This window comes from Sordaria macrospora, chromosome 1, assembly GCF_033870435.1.
Source record: "Sordaria macrospora chromosome 1, complete sequence".
Classification (NCBI taxonomy): domain Eukaryota; kingdom Fungi; phylum Ascomycota; class Sordariomycetes; order Sordariales; family Sordariaceae; genus Sordaria; species Sordaria macrospora.
In genome coordinates this window covers 803068-818264 of record NC_089371.1, presented here as the reverse complement: position 1 = coordinate 818264, position 15197 = coordinate 803068, and the positions used below count along the sequence as shown (strand labels likewise).

General features: G+C 53.2%; 4 protein-coding genes across 4 annotated transcripts; 2 read left to right on the top strand and 2 right to left on the bottom strand.

The window, feature by feature from the left end:
- Positions 1 to 91: 91 nt before the first annotated feature.
- Positions 92 to 3745, bottom strand: SMAC4_05230 (uncharacterized protein). The gene is made up of 3 exons (XM_003346983.2): positions 2175 to 3745; positions 1087 to 2125; positions 92 to 1033 (listed from the first exon to the last, which is right to left on the bottom strand). The coding sequence occupies exons 1-3, from the start codon at positions 2884 to 2886 to the stop codon at positions 670 to 672; spliced, it is 2115 nt and encodes a 704-aa protein (XP_003347031.1). The 5' UTR covers positions 2887 to 3745; the 3' UTR covers positions 92 to 669.
- A 143-nt stretch (positions 3746 to 3888) lies between these two features.
- SMAC4_05229 (uncharacterized protein) lies at positions 3889 to 6651 on the top strand. Its single transcript, XM_003346982.2, has 3 exons — positions 3889 to 4221; positions 4328 to 5199; positions 5307 to 6651. The coding sequence occupies exons 1-2, from the start codon at positions 4149 to 4151 to the stop codon at positions 5074 to 5076; spliced, it is 822 nt and encodes a 273-aa protein (XP_003347030.1). The 5' UTR covers positions 3889 to 4148; the 3' UTR covers positions 5077 to 5199; positions 5307 to 6651.
- A 445-nt stretch (positions 6652 to 7096) lies between these two features.
- On the top strand, positions 7097 to 9980 carry SMAC4_05228 (uncharacterized protein). The gene is made up of 2 exons (XM_003346981.2): positions 7097 to 7875; positions 8128 to 9980. Exons 1-2 carry the CDS (start codon positions 7260 to 7262, stop codon positions 9570 to 9572), a joined length of 2061 nt encoding a protein of 686 aa, XP_003347029.1. The 5' UTR covers positions 7097 to 7259; the 3' UTR covers positions 9573 to 9980.
- Positions 9981 to 10365: 385 nt separating this feature from the next.
- SMAC4_05227 (uncharacterized protein) lies at positions 10366 to 14587 on the bottom strand. Its single transcript, XM_066090250.1, has 3 exons — positions 13923 to 14587; positions 13439 to 13817; positions 10366 to 13364 (listed from the first exon to the last, which is right to left on the bottom strand). Exons 1-3 carry the CDS (start codon positions 14543 to 14545, stop codon positions 11262 to 11264), a joined length of 3105 nt encoding a protein of 1034 aa, XP_065945484.1. The 5' UTR covers positions 14546 to 14587; the 3' UTR covers positions 10366 to 11261.
- Between the last annotated feature and the right edge of the window lie 610 nt (positions 14588 to 15197).

Sequence of the window (15197 nt, the reverse complement as noted above, 5' to 3'; positions counted from 1 at the left end):
CTCCAACGGCCCGGTCCCGAGAGTCCAACCTCGCCGCCCTCCTGGCACCAATGCCATTTTGGGAAACGCTGGGAGCTTACTTGCAGCATCCCATGTCTCCGAATTATTGTTTCAGCTCTACCCTGACAGACGTCTGGTGACGCGGTCCATTATTGTCCTACCAACTCTTGAGCCTACGCTAAGTCGTGTCACAAGTGCATTCAGCCTTGTAACTGGAGGCTCTTCATTGCCACAATACTCCATACTCTACTACCTATCATTTGCTTGCTTGCTATGCTCTCTTTCTTCCTTTGTAAGCCAGATAACGGCGATAACTCCCCTTACGCGTCCCAGCAAACCCGAGAACATGGGTGATATCTCCTCCCTCCTAAGCCTCCCTTGATACTCTTGACAAAATCCATCGCTTCTGTGTCAACGCGCAGCCAACGCTCGCCGCCATCACAATAAGTCGTATGCTCTCCCTGCATACATCTGTTGACGATCTGCCTTGGTCCACCGAGACCGACGCGAAGGGCTTTCCATATCACTCGACAACGGGTATCGACCATCCCATGTATCTGTACCGCAATTTCCACAAACCAAAACACTCTCGCCCTCGTCGTGCTGAAACGATATCTGTGATGATGGCTCCTGCCACTCATCCTCCTGTTGGTGTTGCCGCTGCTGGCTCTACAGCATCGTACCAAAAGTGTTGCTGTCCTCGAACGGAATTGGCTTCCTGGGACTCGCGCCATCATCTGTCGCCGGCTTGCGGTGACGGAACGTGAATCCGACGAACAAGGCCTTGTTCATCTCCTCGCCACGCTCAGCCAAGCCCTCGAGCGCTTGCTGCTTCTCATGCACCTCCTTGTATTTGGCCATGTCGGCCTCGTTGCTGAAGTCGTCAAAGTAGCCGGCATCGGTTTCCGAGTCCAGCTCGGGCACGAACGGAGCCTTAGTCTCGCGCAGAATGGCCCAGTCGACCTCGGCAAAGTAATGGTGCGCATAGATATCCTTAATGTTGTTGAAGCGGCGCGATCGGGAGTTGATGCAACTGTAACCTGGTTAGCATATACACTCCACATGTTGATATCACAATGTACTTACGTCGTGATGAAGCTCCATGTCCGGTTGCTGAGGAAGTAGTTGGGATCTTCCCAGACCGGACGCTTGAGGACCTCCTTCCAGTGCTTGAGGTTGCGCCAAGTCTCGTCTGCGGTAGATCCAGCAAAAGGCGGGAAACCTGTCAGAGCCTCAAACAGCATACAACCCAAACTCCAGTAATCGACAGTATAATCGTACTCCTCGCCCCTCAGCACCTCAGGCGCCATGTAATCTGGAGATCCAACAATCGACTTGGCGTAGTTGGTATCCCGATCACGCATTGTCCGGTAGCCCTCTCTTCTCTCGGCAACGGTTCGCTGGTCCATTGGCTTGCCAAACGGCACCGAGGTCTCAGATGCCTTCTCCAAACGAATCCTCATCGACTCGATCTTGGCAGGGGCAAGGAAACCAGCCGCAAGACCGAAGTCGGTAAGCTTGACATGGCCAGTCGAGTCGACCAAGAAGTTTTCGGGCTTGAGATCGCGATGAATGTAACCCAGCTGGTGAAGAGCATCAACAGCGCAAAACATCTCGGCGATGTAGAAACGAGCGTGCCGGTTCGAGAGAACGCCAGTATTGTTCAGCAGCGTACGGAAATCGCCTCCAGGAACGTACTCCATGGCAAGATAAATGTTCTTGTCATCTTGGAAGGAGTACAGCAAGCGCACCAGCCAATCGCTCTTGGCGGTTGTCAAGATGTCTCGCTCCGTCAACACGTGGCGCACCTCATCCAGCTTGAACAGCAGCTTCTTGCTCATCACCTTGAGCGCGCAAACCTCCTTGGTGTCCTTCTTCTGGGCCAAAAAGACCTGTCCGTATCCACCTTGGCCGACCTGGGTGAGGATCTGGAAGTCGCCCTGGCGCAGTCTCACTCGTCGCTTGCGGAGATTAGCACGTTCCCGACCAGCGTACTTGTGCCACATCTGCTTGTACGTCTCCTCATCGGTCTCGGGTGGTGGAGGAAATTCGGCCTTGAAGGCATTCAGGCGGTTTTGCCGTTGTCCAACATAGGTGAGCAAGTCAAAGTAGTAATCGAGAAAGTCTATCAACAGTTAGCACTAGCGAGAGCAACATGATGACAGAGTCCTTACACAGCTGGGTCACATTGACCAATCGCTTGACGTTGGGCTTGTTTAGTAGTTCGCGCTCCTCGGGAGTAAGTCCTCTTGACGTGTTAAATCTCTTGACTGTGGGCGAGGCGCGCTCCCTGGTCTGGTACAGTTCCTGCCGGGAGAGGGCAGCATGGCTGCGCTGATTTCCCTGATATGTTGGCTCACTGGAAGGGTCACGGGGGTCGCGGGGATCCCGGGTCGCTGGTGGTGTGTTCTCCTGGTTCTGTTCCCTTTCCTTTCTCCTGGGAGTGGGCGGCATAGGGTATGGTTTCGGCAAGCTCTTGTCCACCTGCTTGTGGATGACACTAACAACACTGCCATTGCCCGTGAGGTCCTCAAAGGTATCATCCTCCACGTCTTTGAGGTTGCTCTTTCCAGGGGATAGGGGTGTGGCCACACTCTGGGGACGGCCGAGCTTGATGGGACTGTCGAGGGCACTGGGTGTCCCGAGCTTGGACGAGGTCCCAAGCTTGGATGACGTCGCGAGCTTGGTGGGCGTTGAAAGCTTCATAGACTCAAACGCAGCAGGTAGCTCATTGGCGCCAGGAGGGAGCGTCCTCTTGCTGGGACTCCCCTGGGGTGTGCTGACGGGGTTGACGAAGCTCGAGGTGCCCGACTTCAAGGGAGTCTGCGGCCTAGTCCCATCCTGCTTTCCGCCGCTGGGGAAGAAGTTTGTTATGTAGCTCGACATGACTGAAAGCTATGCCAGATAGCACCAGGGTCGAGTATTAAGGGGAGAGTAACTCCTGAGGTGGTGTAGAGAATGTGCTGTCCTGGGCGGACACGGGCACGGATGCCAAAGTCCCAGAAACGGAACAAGGTAGGGCTGACTTGCTTGGGCGATCTCAGCCTCCACCTGCAGTACAGGCAGCGGTACAGGGGAACACCGTGGGGATGGATAGCGAGTCGGAGTCAGTCAAGCAGTCGGTGTGCTGGAGTCGTCTCCTGTCGGTATCGGTACTGTCCGCGCGGCTGCAAGGCAAGATAAGCGAAGCAGGGACGCGGTGGGAAAGCTTGGATAGATGATGCAGGAGGATAAATGGATGATCAGAATGCTGAGCTGCCAAATGCAACAATAAAGCAGTCCAAGGTAATGTCTGATCCCAGGTGGGTATGGGGGACTGCAAGAGACAGCTGAAAACAAGCTGAGAGATGGGGTCGCGATATTGGAATGGCGGGGGGGGGTGTGCTTGTAGTTGCTGGTCTTGGTATGTTGTAGAAGTATGTGCTGTGTACAAATTATGGGAGAGTGAGCTGGTCGCGATGCCGTGTCCGTGGTGTTGCAAAAAAGGGACAGCTGCCGTTAAGAGTTCGGTTTGTTGTTGTCAGAGGACAGAAACGGGTCTTGGTCGCCAGCAGAAATCGAAAATTAAATCATGCAATTCCTTCATGGAAAACAAGCAATGGCGACGGGCAAGTGCAGCAATGCTGAGACAAGTTCTCCCTGGCAATTGGGCAGGCGCGGATGGATGGGCAGGAGCGGGAGAGGAGCGAAGGGAAAAAAAGGCGGGGCAAATATCAACAAGCGGATGGCAGTCGCAGCAGAAACCCCGGCAACGGCCATTCACCGGGCACCAAAGAGCCAGGGAATTGGGTGTCAGTGGCAGTAAGTGGGTGCGGTACAGTGGCCCTTTGGTGCCAATGGCTCCCAGTGGCTCCCCAGTGGCTCCCCAATGGCCCCAAATCGCGGGGTCAGAAGGGGGCCGGAAGGGGCTGCCAGACCGGATTTTCGACCGCGACTCCTTGGACCGCGCTGAAATGTTCTTGGCAGCCGTGCACTAACGCGTCATTCCGCTCCAGAAAGCTCCATTCGTTAAATTGCGGTGCCACGATCCGTCTTGTCCATCTTTTTGCGCCATCACCATTGGAGACCAGGTACATACCGGCTACACCACAAGAACCACCCAACCCAACACATCGATATAAACAACACACACACACATCACCGCCGCAATGCCCAAGGAGAAAAACTATAACCCCGTCCAAGCCCAGCGCAAAGCTGACAAGGCCAAGGAAATAAAAAAGGGTAAGTCCAACACTCGACTCTCTCTCTCCCATCTTCACCCACGCCAAGGCGACATTTGGATCCTACACGCAAGCGATATACTAACAACAAACCCACAATCACACAGGAAAGGCGCAGCAGCAAGCAAAGCGAAATGAACAGCTCGCGAGACGAAATCCCGAAAAGATCCAACAGCAGATCGACGACCTAAAAAAGAATAAGGAAGAAAAGGGAGGCAAGCTCACCTCCCATGAAGAACAGGTCCTCGAGGCCCTCGAAAAGGATCTCAAGGCTGTCAAGAAGGCCAGAGAGGCATTAGGTGACAAGGCGCCCACCTTCGGTCACGGTCCACGACGCGATGGAGCCCTCGGAAAGCGACGACGGGAAGACGAAGAGTCCAGCGACAGCGACGTGCCCGAAGATGTCAAGAGAATACCGATGCCGCGCGACACTCCCCCACCTATTCCCAGGGAGGTTCTAGACGAGTGGTTCGCCAAGCGCAGGGCAAAGCGGGCTGCGAATGCGAACCACGAGCCTGTAGGCGAAGGCAGAGGACATCAGCACGAACAGGAAGACCAGAAGACCGAGAAGCCAAAGGCACCGGTGGTCGAGGTCAAGACTGTGTACGAAGCCAAGCCTATGGTCCGCGACCTTAAAAAGGAGGCCGTCAGCGCATTTGTACCGACCAATGTCCTGCTGAAGCTGGAGAAGGGTAAGGGCAAGGGAGGTCTCATGGAACCAGAAGAAGCCGACGAACTCGAGAGGGCCGGTTACCTGAAGACCTCCCAGCCAGCAGGTCAGTTGACTCACGGACTGGAAGCCGACCAGAACGCTGGTCCACGGGGAGTTACCGTGGAAGAGGCGGAAGAAGACTAGAAGATGGCGCATCGAAAAGCCTTTCCGAGGGCGAATAGGAGTCTGGCATCTTATGGTTCATCAATCGACATCATACCTACACATCAGATCATGCGCTTCAGCACGTGTTTCCCAAGCCACCCTGTGAGTAGGCCTTAGTCCCTCTGCTGTCATATTAAACTTGGTAATGGCCTTGGCGATGCGACAACGACTGTCGAGAACCTCATGGCTAACCAAGCTGCTGGTACAAGCTCCGCCTTGGCATTCTAGAGTCGAGACTTATGTGCTTCGCCTCACTACGTTGTCAGCAACAGCTGATGCAAAACACGCTTCGCCGAATAACCTTATAAACCTCGTTCTCGGCATGAATTAGCTTGTTGGTTTCAGCAATAGAAGGGAACGGACAGTGCCGATTTCCGTTGTTCTGCCCTTGCCGTGGAGAAAGAACACCTTTAAGGCAGCGGCCTAGGCATTTCGGCAAGGCGTTACAGGAGAACACAACCCGGGTAAATTGGGCCACCACTGGTGCCTGGACTGAATTTTCCCAATGGTTCCTGCTGCACGGTACCCGCTGGACTTAGTCGGCAAGCCCTAGTTTCGTTGTCGATGAAGCCTAGGTGCGGAGATATTGAACCGCTGGTGATCTCGTGTTCTACGATACCCCGCTGGTGATTTAGGGCCGTCCGACATCATCAGTCTTCTGCTTGACGGCAAAGCCACCATAACGCGACTTTGGGGCATCGCGCCAACAGACACAGATGGAGTCAAGTGAGGAGGACAGCCTGACCGAAAGCCCGAGATGTTCAGCGAGGTTTTTAGCCTTTATCCCCGCAGCCGACCGTCGACTTCTGCAAGGGCTCACCACGCCGCCAATCACTCTTTGAGTAGTGTAGTATCTGTCAAACAGGCGCAGGATGACGGGAACGGAACCGTTGGCATCTGCCAGCGCCACTGGACCACGGACGGTAGTAATATTGATTATGCGACGGTTGGTGACACAGATGTGACTTGGTGACCCTTTCTGGAGTAGCAATGAAAGAATGCGGGGACGGGAAGAAGCTATTCGAACGGACAGATGGATTGGAGCTTAGGGATCGTTCCATCGTTGGCAAACTGTCTGCAAATGCCAGAGGAGCTAATATTGTGGCTAAGATCTAGACCCATCTCCCTAAGCACCTCATACGTACAGTGGGTAACACTTAAAAACACACAACTCGGAAATTCCCCTGCAAAGCCCACCAAAAAGTTATCTCCGCCACTCCGTGATTCAACCACCTTACTATCCTCTAAACCGAATGCAACTCTTAGGCATTGGAACTCTTAATAGACTTCAAAGATCATGAGAGTCTTGAAGAGTTTTGGCCATTATTGGTAGAAGGAGGGTGGTTTCCATTTGAGAGTGAGGTTGTCAAATTACTTATAGCGGGCTTACAGGGGGCTACAGTAGATGAGAAATCGGGTTTCCCATTTTCTACCAAGCATATACGATGCAACTCACCCATTTTTAAGCAAAATACAAATAAGAATATTCCTTTTAGTGGTGAGATAATTTGCTCAATACGCTGAATCTACAGATTACCAAAAAGTTGGTGGTGTTGTCGCCTTGGGACGTGAAAAGTACATGTTTTGCGGGGAAATGACCGGTTGTGCGTTTATTTGAGTCACCCACTGGTGTAGCAGTGATTTGCACCCCTAGAGCCTTTAGCTCTGTCTCACCTTGTCCAAATAAGCTTTAGGCTCACAGTCCAAGAACCAACTTACAGGGGGTCCAAAGGGCGGCATTGTTAATTGACAACGATGTGAGTCCACATGTGCACACGGTCTTACATCAGACATTCATTTTTTCACGATCTTCACGAACCGACGGGACTACACTAGCAGAAGTGGGCGCATATAAGCTTTTGGGCTTTTTATTCCTCTATCTTTGCCGATCACCCTGTGCGTCAGTGACGATACTGTGGAGACCTTTTTTCCTTGAAAGCTACTTGATAAAGAGCAAACAAAAAGCCCATATTTGATCTCTCGTTCCGTTGTGTTGCGACAGGTAACCACCCTTCCCGTTTCGTTTCCGTCCAAAGGTGTTTCATTATTTGGTTCTTCTCCCTCGAGTAAAGACTTCGGGAAAAGGGAGGCATTTACAGCCTTTTTTTTCCCTCCTCCTTTTGTCTTGTCGAGAAACATCATCAGATACTCATCACCGCATCATGACGAATAGTTCCTTCCCTCGTCGCCTACCAGGCGCGGCGGACGTTAACGTCAACACTGAGACCGGCCCCGGTCGGACATTCGACGACGACGGTCCTGTCCTCAAGCCAGCAGTACCGACACCAACAACAGACTATCAAACTATAACAAAGCCCCCACCAACCACGAATCCATCAAACCCAGATACCAAACCCAAAATGCCAGAAACCGCCGCTTCACGAAAAGCACAAGGCGTCCCACTGCTAGGTGGCGGCCACGACGACAGCAACAGTCGATCTTCAAACGAAAACCAGCACACTTCCATCGACTCCCTTACCCCTCTAACTCCCGGTGTGGTAGGCCCGTCCTACCATGCCACTACCTCTTCAGAAGACGACTCCTTCGCTACAGTCACCGACACAAGCACGGGGAAATATGCCCTCCGCTCCTGGCTCACCGTTCTCGGTGCCTGGCTGGCCATTTTCTCGTCGTTTGGTCTCCTGACAGTGCTGTCGATATGTCAGAACTACGTGTCTGGGGATGCCAACGAGCAAGTGGCGAGTATAAGCGAGGGCACGTTTGCTTGGGTGTTCTCACTCTACTTTGTGGTTAGCTTGGGGTTGGGGATGTATGTCGGTCCGTTGTCGGATCGGTTTGGGGCGAGGTATTTGGTTTTGAGCGGGACGGTGTTTTTGGGGGTCGGGATGGTTGTGCTGGCTTGCAGGAGTGGTAAGTTTCTTTCCTTTCGTTCGTTTTCTGGTGGATGGATAGGAAGAGAAAGACAGAAAGAAAGAGATTGGAAGTACGAAAGGAAGAAAAAAAGAACGTAAAACGGGAAAAGGGATGGTATGAACGATGACAAGTGAACTGAAGCTAATCTTGGAACAGAAACATGGGCCATCCTCCTCGCCTTCGGGATCCTCTCCGGCCTAACCTCCACCTTCCTCTTCATCCCCTCTCTCGTAACCATCCACCAATTCTTCGGCCGCTCTCCGCGATCCTACGCCTTCGCAACTAGCCTCACCACCACCGCGGGTCCCACAGCCGGCATCGTCTTCCCTTATGCCACTCGCAACCTCTTCCACGAAGTCAGCTGGTCATGGACGATCCGCACCCTCGGACTGATCTGCTTCTTCCTGGCCGTAATCGCCAACTTCCTAATTCGCTCTCCTCCTTCTTCCGTTCGTCGGGAACCAGCTCCTTCGGTGCCGACCTCGCCTACTTCAGCTTCTTCGGCCAAGAAATCGCATACGCTATCGCCACCTGGCTCATCAGCTTCCTCGACCTCTACCGCCTCTACCGCCTCCACCGCCTCTGCAAATTCTACCACCCCCATGGTCGGCGGTCCCTCCGCATCATTATCAACAAAGACCGCTTTACCAATGCCAATGGCAAAGCCCACGAGCAGCAGCTTCCACCCCTCCCTCACCCCCTTCTTCTTTTCCAAGTCTTACACCCTCCTCTTCCTCTCTCTTTTCCTGATCCACCTCTCAATCTACACAACAACCACTTACCTCTCCGCCACCGCCCTTTATTCCCAAGGTTACTCGCAAAGTATCACCTTCCGCACCACTACCCTCGTGGTGAACATCTCTTCCATCGCTGGCCGCTTGCTCGCTGGCTTCTTGGCTGCCGGATTTCCTTTCACCTCTCCCTCTTCCCTTCCTCCCAACAACCTGAACCACCCCTCGAAGGCGGGCAAAAAACAGAGGAAACCGAGGAGAGTCTTCTTCTCCGGCCTAGAACTAGGACCCTTCAACACAGCCATCCTCCTTTCCCTCCTCGCCACCCTCTCCCTCCTAGCAATCCTACTCCCACCCACTCTCCACCCCGGACGCACAGGAATGTCTTCCAGTCGCTTCACCACTTTCACCGTCCTCTTCGGTCTCTCCAGCGGTGCCGTCCTGGGATTAGAACCTGTTCTGGTTTCCCCTATGCTCCCCTCCTCCTCCTCTAACGGGGTCTACGGGAGCCAGTTCGGCCAATATTTTGGCACGCTTTATACCCTTGTTAGCATGGTAAGTATAGCCGGCATCCCGATCGGGTCGAACCTCGTGTCTGCTTGCCATGGAAAATTCTGGGGACTGGTGGTGTTTGTTGGTGTTGCTTTTGGAGTGGGGATGGTGGGTCTTTTGCTGGTTCGCAGGGTGCTTGTTTCTGGACGGGATGGGGATGGGAATGGGAAGATGGCGAATGGGAAGGGTGTGAGTGTGGCTGCAGTGGCTGCGGGTAATGGAAGAATCAACGATGGTGGATCAAGGGGGTTCGAGTGGAAGAAGTTGATGACTGGGAAGGGATGGAGTGAATTATTTTGGGAGGTGGAGAGGATTTGAGCAAACCTCATGTGTCTCACCTCACGTATTCACGGTATTATGAACATTACTTTTGTCGATGTACATTGTATGTACTTTTACGCTTCTACGGTTTTACGTTTTCTCATATTTCGGTGCATGATTTCGCGGTTTGAAAATGAACGGTTTGCATGGTTTCGGTTTCGGTCGCGGTTGGTTCATCTAGGGGAAGAATACGGACGAGGTGGCATGGCATCTTAGACGGGTCTGGGGTGGGCATCTATCTATCATGTTGAAGCATAAGATACTGTACCTAGCATTTTTACTACGAAGTTTCTGTTATTGTCAGAAATCTTAAATCGTCATACATATTACTCTTGCACATACAGTCAGCTCGATACGGGTTTGTTTGTTTCTTACTTAGTTAGAGACCTCTGGTCAATCTTCCCGCCTCTAGACGTTTTTATGTATCTAACTGATTCATTCGTTTTGTTCCACATCTAAGGCGTAATCGTATCTTGAATATGTCTTTTCGCAATTTCAATATCCTATAATCAATGTCACTGATGCCTTCCCGATTCGTACCTAGCCATTTCGTATTGCCCTTAAGGGCTTTGGGACAGTTCCGGATAGATTTCGTCCACCGTACTAGGCGTGTGTACAAACGAGCACTAGAGTGTAGATTTGCTGTCTTGGGTTCGTCATTACAGTGTCGGTATGAGAACTTTTTGACGCTTCATTAACCGTCATCCTTTTTGTGTTGCATATATAACCAAGCAGTATTCATCACAGAAGCGACATCAGGTTTGTACGATATTCTCGATTGGTGGTATCTACCTATCATAAACAGCAATCCAGCCAGAAATGAGCCAAGTGTATAACAACAAGAAAAAGAATTGCGGGTATCATCATCTTTCTCGTATATGGACAAAAAGCATGAACGTGCGAGACTTGAAAATCCGGCCCGGCCATCCACATCAGCGAGAGCGTCAAGCCAGTGTCGTCAGTGGATCGGTTGTATAGTAGAGAGGCTCGTTCAATCAAGTCCCATCCTCATCATCTCATCTCCTTCCTTCCTCTTCTTCTCTCTGACAGCAAACGCCCAAAGCAAATGTATGTTTCCTCCCGAAGTTGCATTGCTTTATCGTTTATCTTCCGCTGTGAGCGCGTTCGTCTTCGCTGAAAATAGCCGGGTATCCCCCTACAACGCTTCATTGTTGGCAAGCTGGATTTCCTGGCAGACAATTGCTGGCAATGTTGTTTTTCTCGTGTTCCTGCGTCTTCTCAACATTGTCATCAAATTGATGGAGAATGCTGGAGCGCATTCCCAGCCTTTATCGTGTTTCCCCCGCCCCTGCTGGGCCTCTCGTCCCATCATCAACAATCCGCCTCCTTCCTCTATCAATCCTTAGCGTCCCAAGAAATGAGATGTGCGTGAGAGGAAATGCTCAGAAAAGCTGTCGTTCGAAACACGACAGCTGAAACAACCGTACCGTTTCCCCCGGCCAGAGTAAAAACAAAAATCAAGACCTGTCTATGCCATTGCCACACCATAATGCCCCATTGCCTTGTGTGAATTCCAAAGCCCCCGTTTGCTGCAACATTCAAAGACGAAAAATCCATAATAAAGAAACCACCAAGGGAATACCATCCAAAACAAAAATATATCGCGAGAAAAATTGTCATCAAAATAATCCATAAGACAATGTCGCATGTATCGTAGCCTCCACATTAGAGACTCATGGTGAGCCATTCCCACTCGGCTCCATGACGAGAAGGGCCACTGCCAGACCCACTGCTGCCGCCCATCTGGCCCATCTGGCCAGCCTGGCCGTTCGGCATTCCCATCATGCCACCAGTTCCAACCATAGGACGAGAGGTGTTGATGTATCCATTGCCAAAACCAAGGCTGGCCTGAGTCGTTGGGGGAAGCGAAGAAAATGCACCACCGGGGTTGAAGGTGGGCATTGTTTCATTAGATCCCGTCGAGTTGGCGGGACTATCGACGTCCATTCCGCTGCTGCTAACAGCTCCGGCGCTGACAGGCTGATCGCTTCCAGCGCTCTTGCTATGGCGCCTCTGGCGTTTCGAGCTAATTGTATCGCGACGTGACATAGAGCCCGCTCCAGGTCCGGGCGCAGCCTTGGGGGGCGCGGACGCGATGGGTATCACATTCTTCCCAGTAACACCACTCGAAGAGCCTGCGCTTCCGTGGTAACTCGTGGGGGTACTACCCGCAGTGTTACCACCGGAAGCGGGGCCACTCGCGGGGCTCTCGCTCTCGTGGTTGACGCTACTGGCACGGTTCTGCTGAGCCAGCGGTGTCGCCACTTGGGCGGCTGGCTGGTTGTTCGCGTTGGAGGTAACAGACAAGGTCGAGTTCTTCCGAGCCGCTGCGCTCATGCTCGCGCTCTTCTTGGACCGTGTGCTTGTACCGCCTACAGGCAAGCTCGCTCCCGAACCGCGATTCCGCTTCTTAATGACATCGGTCTTCAAACTAAGTGGTCTCACGACACCATGTAGCTTCAAGAACAAGCCACAAGCGTTGCAAAGGGGCTGTCCATCCGGGTTACGGCGCCACAAGGGGGTCGTCTGGGTGAAGCAGTTGGTGCAAGTTGTTGGGGTCTCTGCCGAGTTTCCAGCCGCGCCCTGCAAGTTCGTCGTCGAGCCCTGTTTCGCTCCGGGAGGAGGGGATGAAGGCCGGCTAGCCGGTACCGAGGAAAGACCAGACGAACGACCAGCGTCGGCTGGCGGCGAGTTGAAGGTAGACTGGGCAAGCCTCTCGAACGGGTTGGCTCTGGCAGACAGACCCGGGGTCGATGCCGTCCTAGGCATTTTCCCTTTCCGCGGGTCGTTCTGACGGAATGACTGCGACTGAGACCTGGGAAGACCGTTTCCATCCCATTCCCCAGTGTTATCAACATAATCGGTTGTTGTAGCGCCAATCGTAACCTGTTTCCTTGGCGGGCCACCAGGATACCTCGCAGCCTGCGTGCTGAAGTTTCCAGGTAGAGTTGGGTCCCATCCCATAGACGACGAATCAAATGCAGGTTCCTCCATGCCCTGAGAAGAGAAGTCATGAGAAATCGAGAGGTTGCGATCAGCAAATGCGCCACCTTCCTCCTCGTCTCCATCCGATTCCGCGCCGAACGTGAACAAGCTGTCCTGCAAGAGATTAATGCCGGGTGATCGGACCGGCTGTTCGTTGTGAAACACTTGGGTGGGGTCGATATGACTGCTAAATGAGGTCGGGGCCGTAAAGGAGGGTGTCGGGTCAGGGCCGGCCGAGGTCGCCGGGAACATTATGTTTCCGTTTGCGCCATAGGGGAACTGGTGAGCCATAGTGTTGCCCATGCCATGATTTCCTGCCCGATAAGGCTGCTGGCGAGCCTGGCGCATGTCTACACCGAAGTAGAAGTTATCGCCCCCTTCGTTCATGGGGTGAGGTGTAGAGGCAGTCGACTGGAAAGCGGAAGCCGGTGGCGAGTAGAAGTTGTTGCTATTGATAGGCCCAGTGTGTAAGGAAGAGTTGTTGGGGCCAAACATGGTCGTGAATGGATCGTGGCTAACCATCGGCGACGTGGACGGCGAGAAGGAGAAGTTCTGCTGGAAGGGACCGGCAGAGGTGATAAAAGGGTCGGCATCGAGGTTGACGGTATCGAGAGCGTAGGGAACCGAAGAATGGGCGGTTTGCTGCTGCATGCCGCCATGGCTCGTATGATCAAGCGAGTAATCATGGAGATCATTATCGGCGTCAAGGCCGTTAGCTGCGTAGTTGGGTGTCACGGCGGAGACGTGAGGAGAGAAATCGGCAGGGCGTTTTCGGTTCAGGTTCTAGACAGAAGGATAATTGTATCAGACCAGATTACACCAGATCAGCAGGCGGAACTGATAAGAAAGCTACTCACGCGTTTGCTCGTCTCGTCGATGCTGGTTTTTCGAAGGTGTCGAGGGAGATAGCCAAATTCGGTCTGCATCCTTGGGTGGTGCAAGGCCGCGGGGACAGACTGAGGAATCATGTGCTGATGTTGGTCCTTGTTGCGAGCCTTGATAGGGATAGCTGAAGCCGTGGAGTGGTGAGCAGCTCTATCGTCAGCCATCTTGGAGGATGTTTCGGGTGAAGGCGCAAGAGACATGCCAGCTGGCGTGCCCATGTTTTCGCCGTTGATGAAATCGTCCAGGTTCATGAGGTCAGACCCCTGGGATTGGGTCTGCTCCGAGGACTTGCGCAATTGCGCGATGCCGCTTGTCGATTTTTGAGGGGCTGTTTCCGAGAAACGGGGTGCCCTTTTTTACAACACATGCAATTATAATTAGCTTGCTGGCCAGACGCTCGAGGGAACAACACACGATGTCTTCTTCTAAGAATCTCTCTCTCTCTCTTTCACTTACCGGTCTGTCTCCATTTGCCTACGATAGGCCTGCAGCGGCTTGGCCATCATTCGCCAAGTCAAGTTCTCCATGCGCTCCTGGTTGGGCAGGGCCAGCTTGGTCTTAGCAAAGTACTTCCAGACCTGGGTAGCCAGCGGGTCCTGTTTCTGCATCTCGTCTGGGCTCTGGGTCATGCCAGCCAGGCCGTCCTGAAAAGGCGGGAAAGCGGATGAGCGGAGCAGATCATAGGCTGCGCCGCCGCTGGACGCCGGCTGGTTGCGGTGGTCACTGGTGGCATGTCCGATGTTTCTACTGGTGTTGTTCATGTTGTTCATGCTGTTATTGTTACTACTGCTCTGCTGGTGGTTGATGTTGGCCGTAAAGCCGTTGATGCTGTTATTAGGGCGGCCGAAGCCATCACGGCCACGGGCATTGGCAGCATTGTGGTGGTTGAATGCGCTCATGGGGTGGTGCTGGTGGTTGTTGGCAGAGGGCATCGATGACATGGCGGCGGCTCCAAGTCCGGTGCCGGCCATGGAGTCACCTGGCCTGCGCGGGAAGCGAAAGTCGTGCTCTGTTGTTGTCGGATTCATTGTGAAAAACGGCCTTGTTGTGGCGGTTGGGGTTGTGGTGCTGGCCGCCATTGTCGCACAAAAGGAATTGGAAGGAGGAGCGAGATCTGAGACGTTGACGGTTGACGTTGACTCTGCGTGTCTGAGGGAAAGAGTCTGAGAAGTGGAAGAGGAGGAGGGAATGGGGATTCCGGGCTGTGGAAGGACCGACAGGTGACAACCGAACAAGGCAGGAGCTGCTGCTGGCTGGTGGTGGTGGTCTGTTGTAACTGCAAGGAAGCCCGTACGGTAGAGGTACAGTTGTAGGGCAAGAGCTGCTGCTAAAGACCTAGAGCGACGGAGGTACTAGGTCAAAGAGTGAGGTCGCGGACGGTCAGTCTCAACTGCGCGCTCGCGAACAGCGTGGACTGGGATGTGACTGCGAACTGCGACGGCGACGGCGACGACGACGACCAAAAGAAAGTTGTTGTTGTATAGTTTTTTGGACGACGACGTAGACGACAGCCGATGACTGTGGAATTGACTTTCAGTCGTAGTGGAGATCCCTGGGTCTTCAAAGAGGCGACGGGCTCCAGCAGAGAGGTACGTATACTTTTGGGGCTTTGGAACTAGCGTGTAGCGTGTACCATAGCAGCCAGGACTCTCACCAGTGTGAATACCTAACCAAGCGGCACCAGTTGCAGGCTTGCAGCAGCCGAACCACAACCTAGCAAGAACCCCTCCG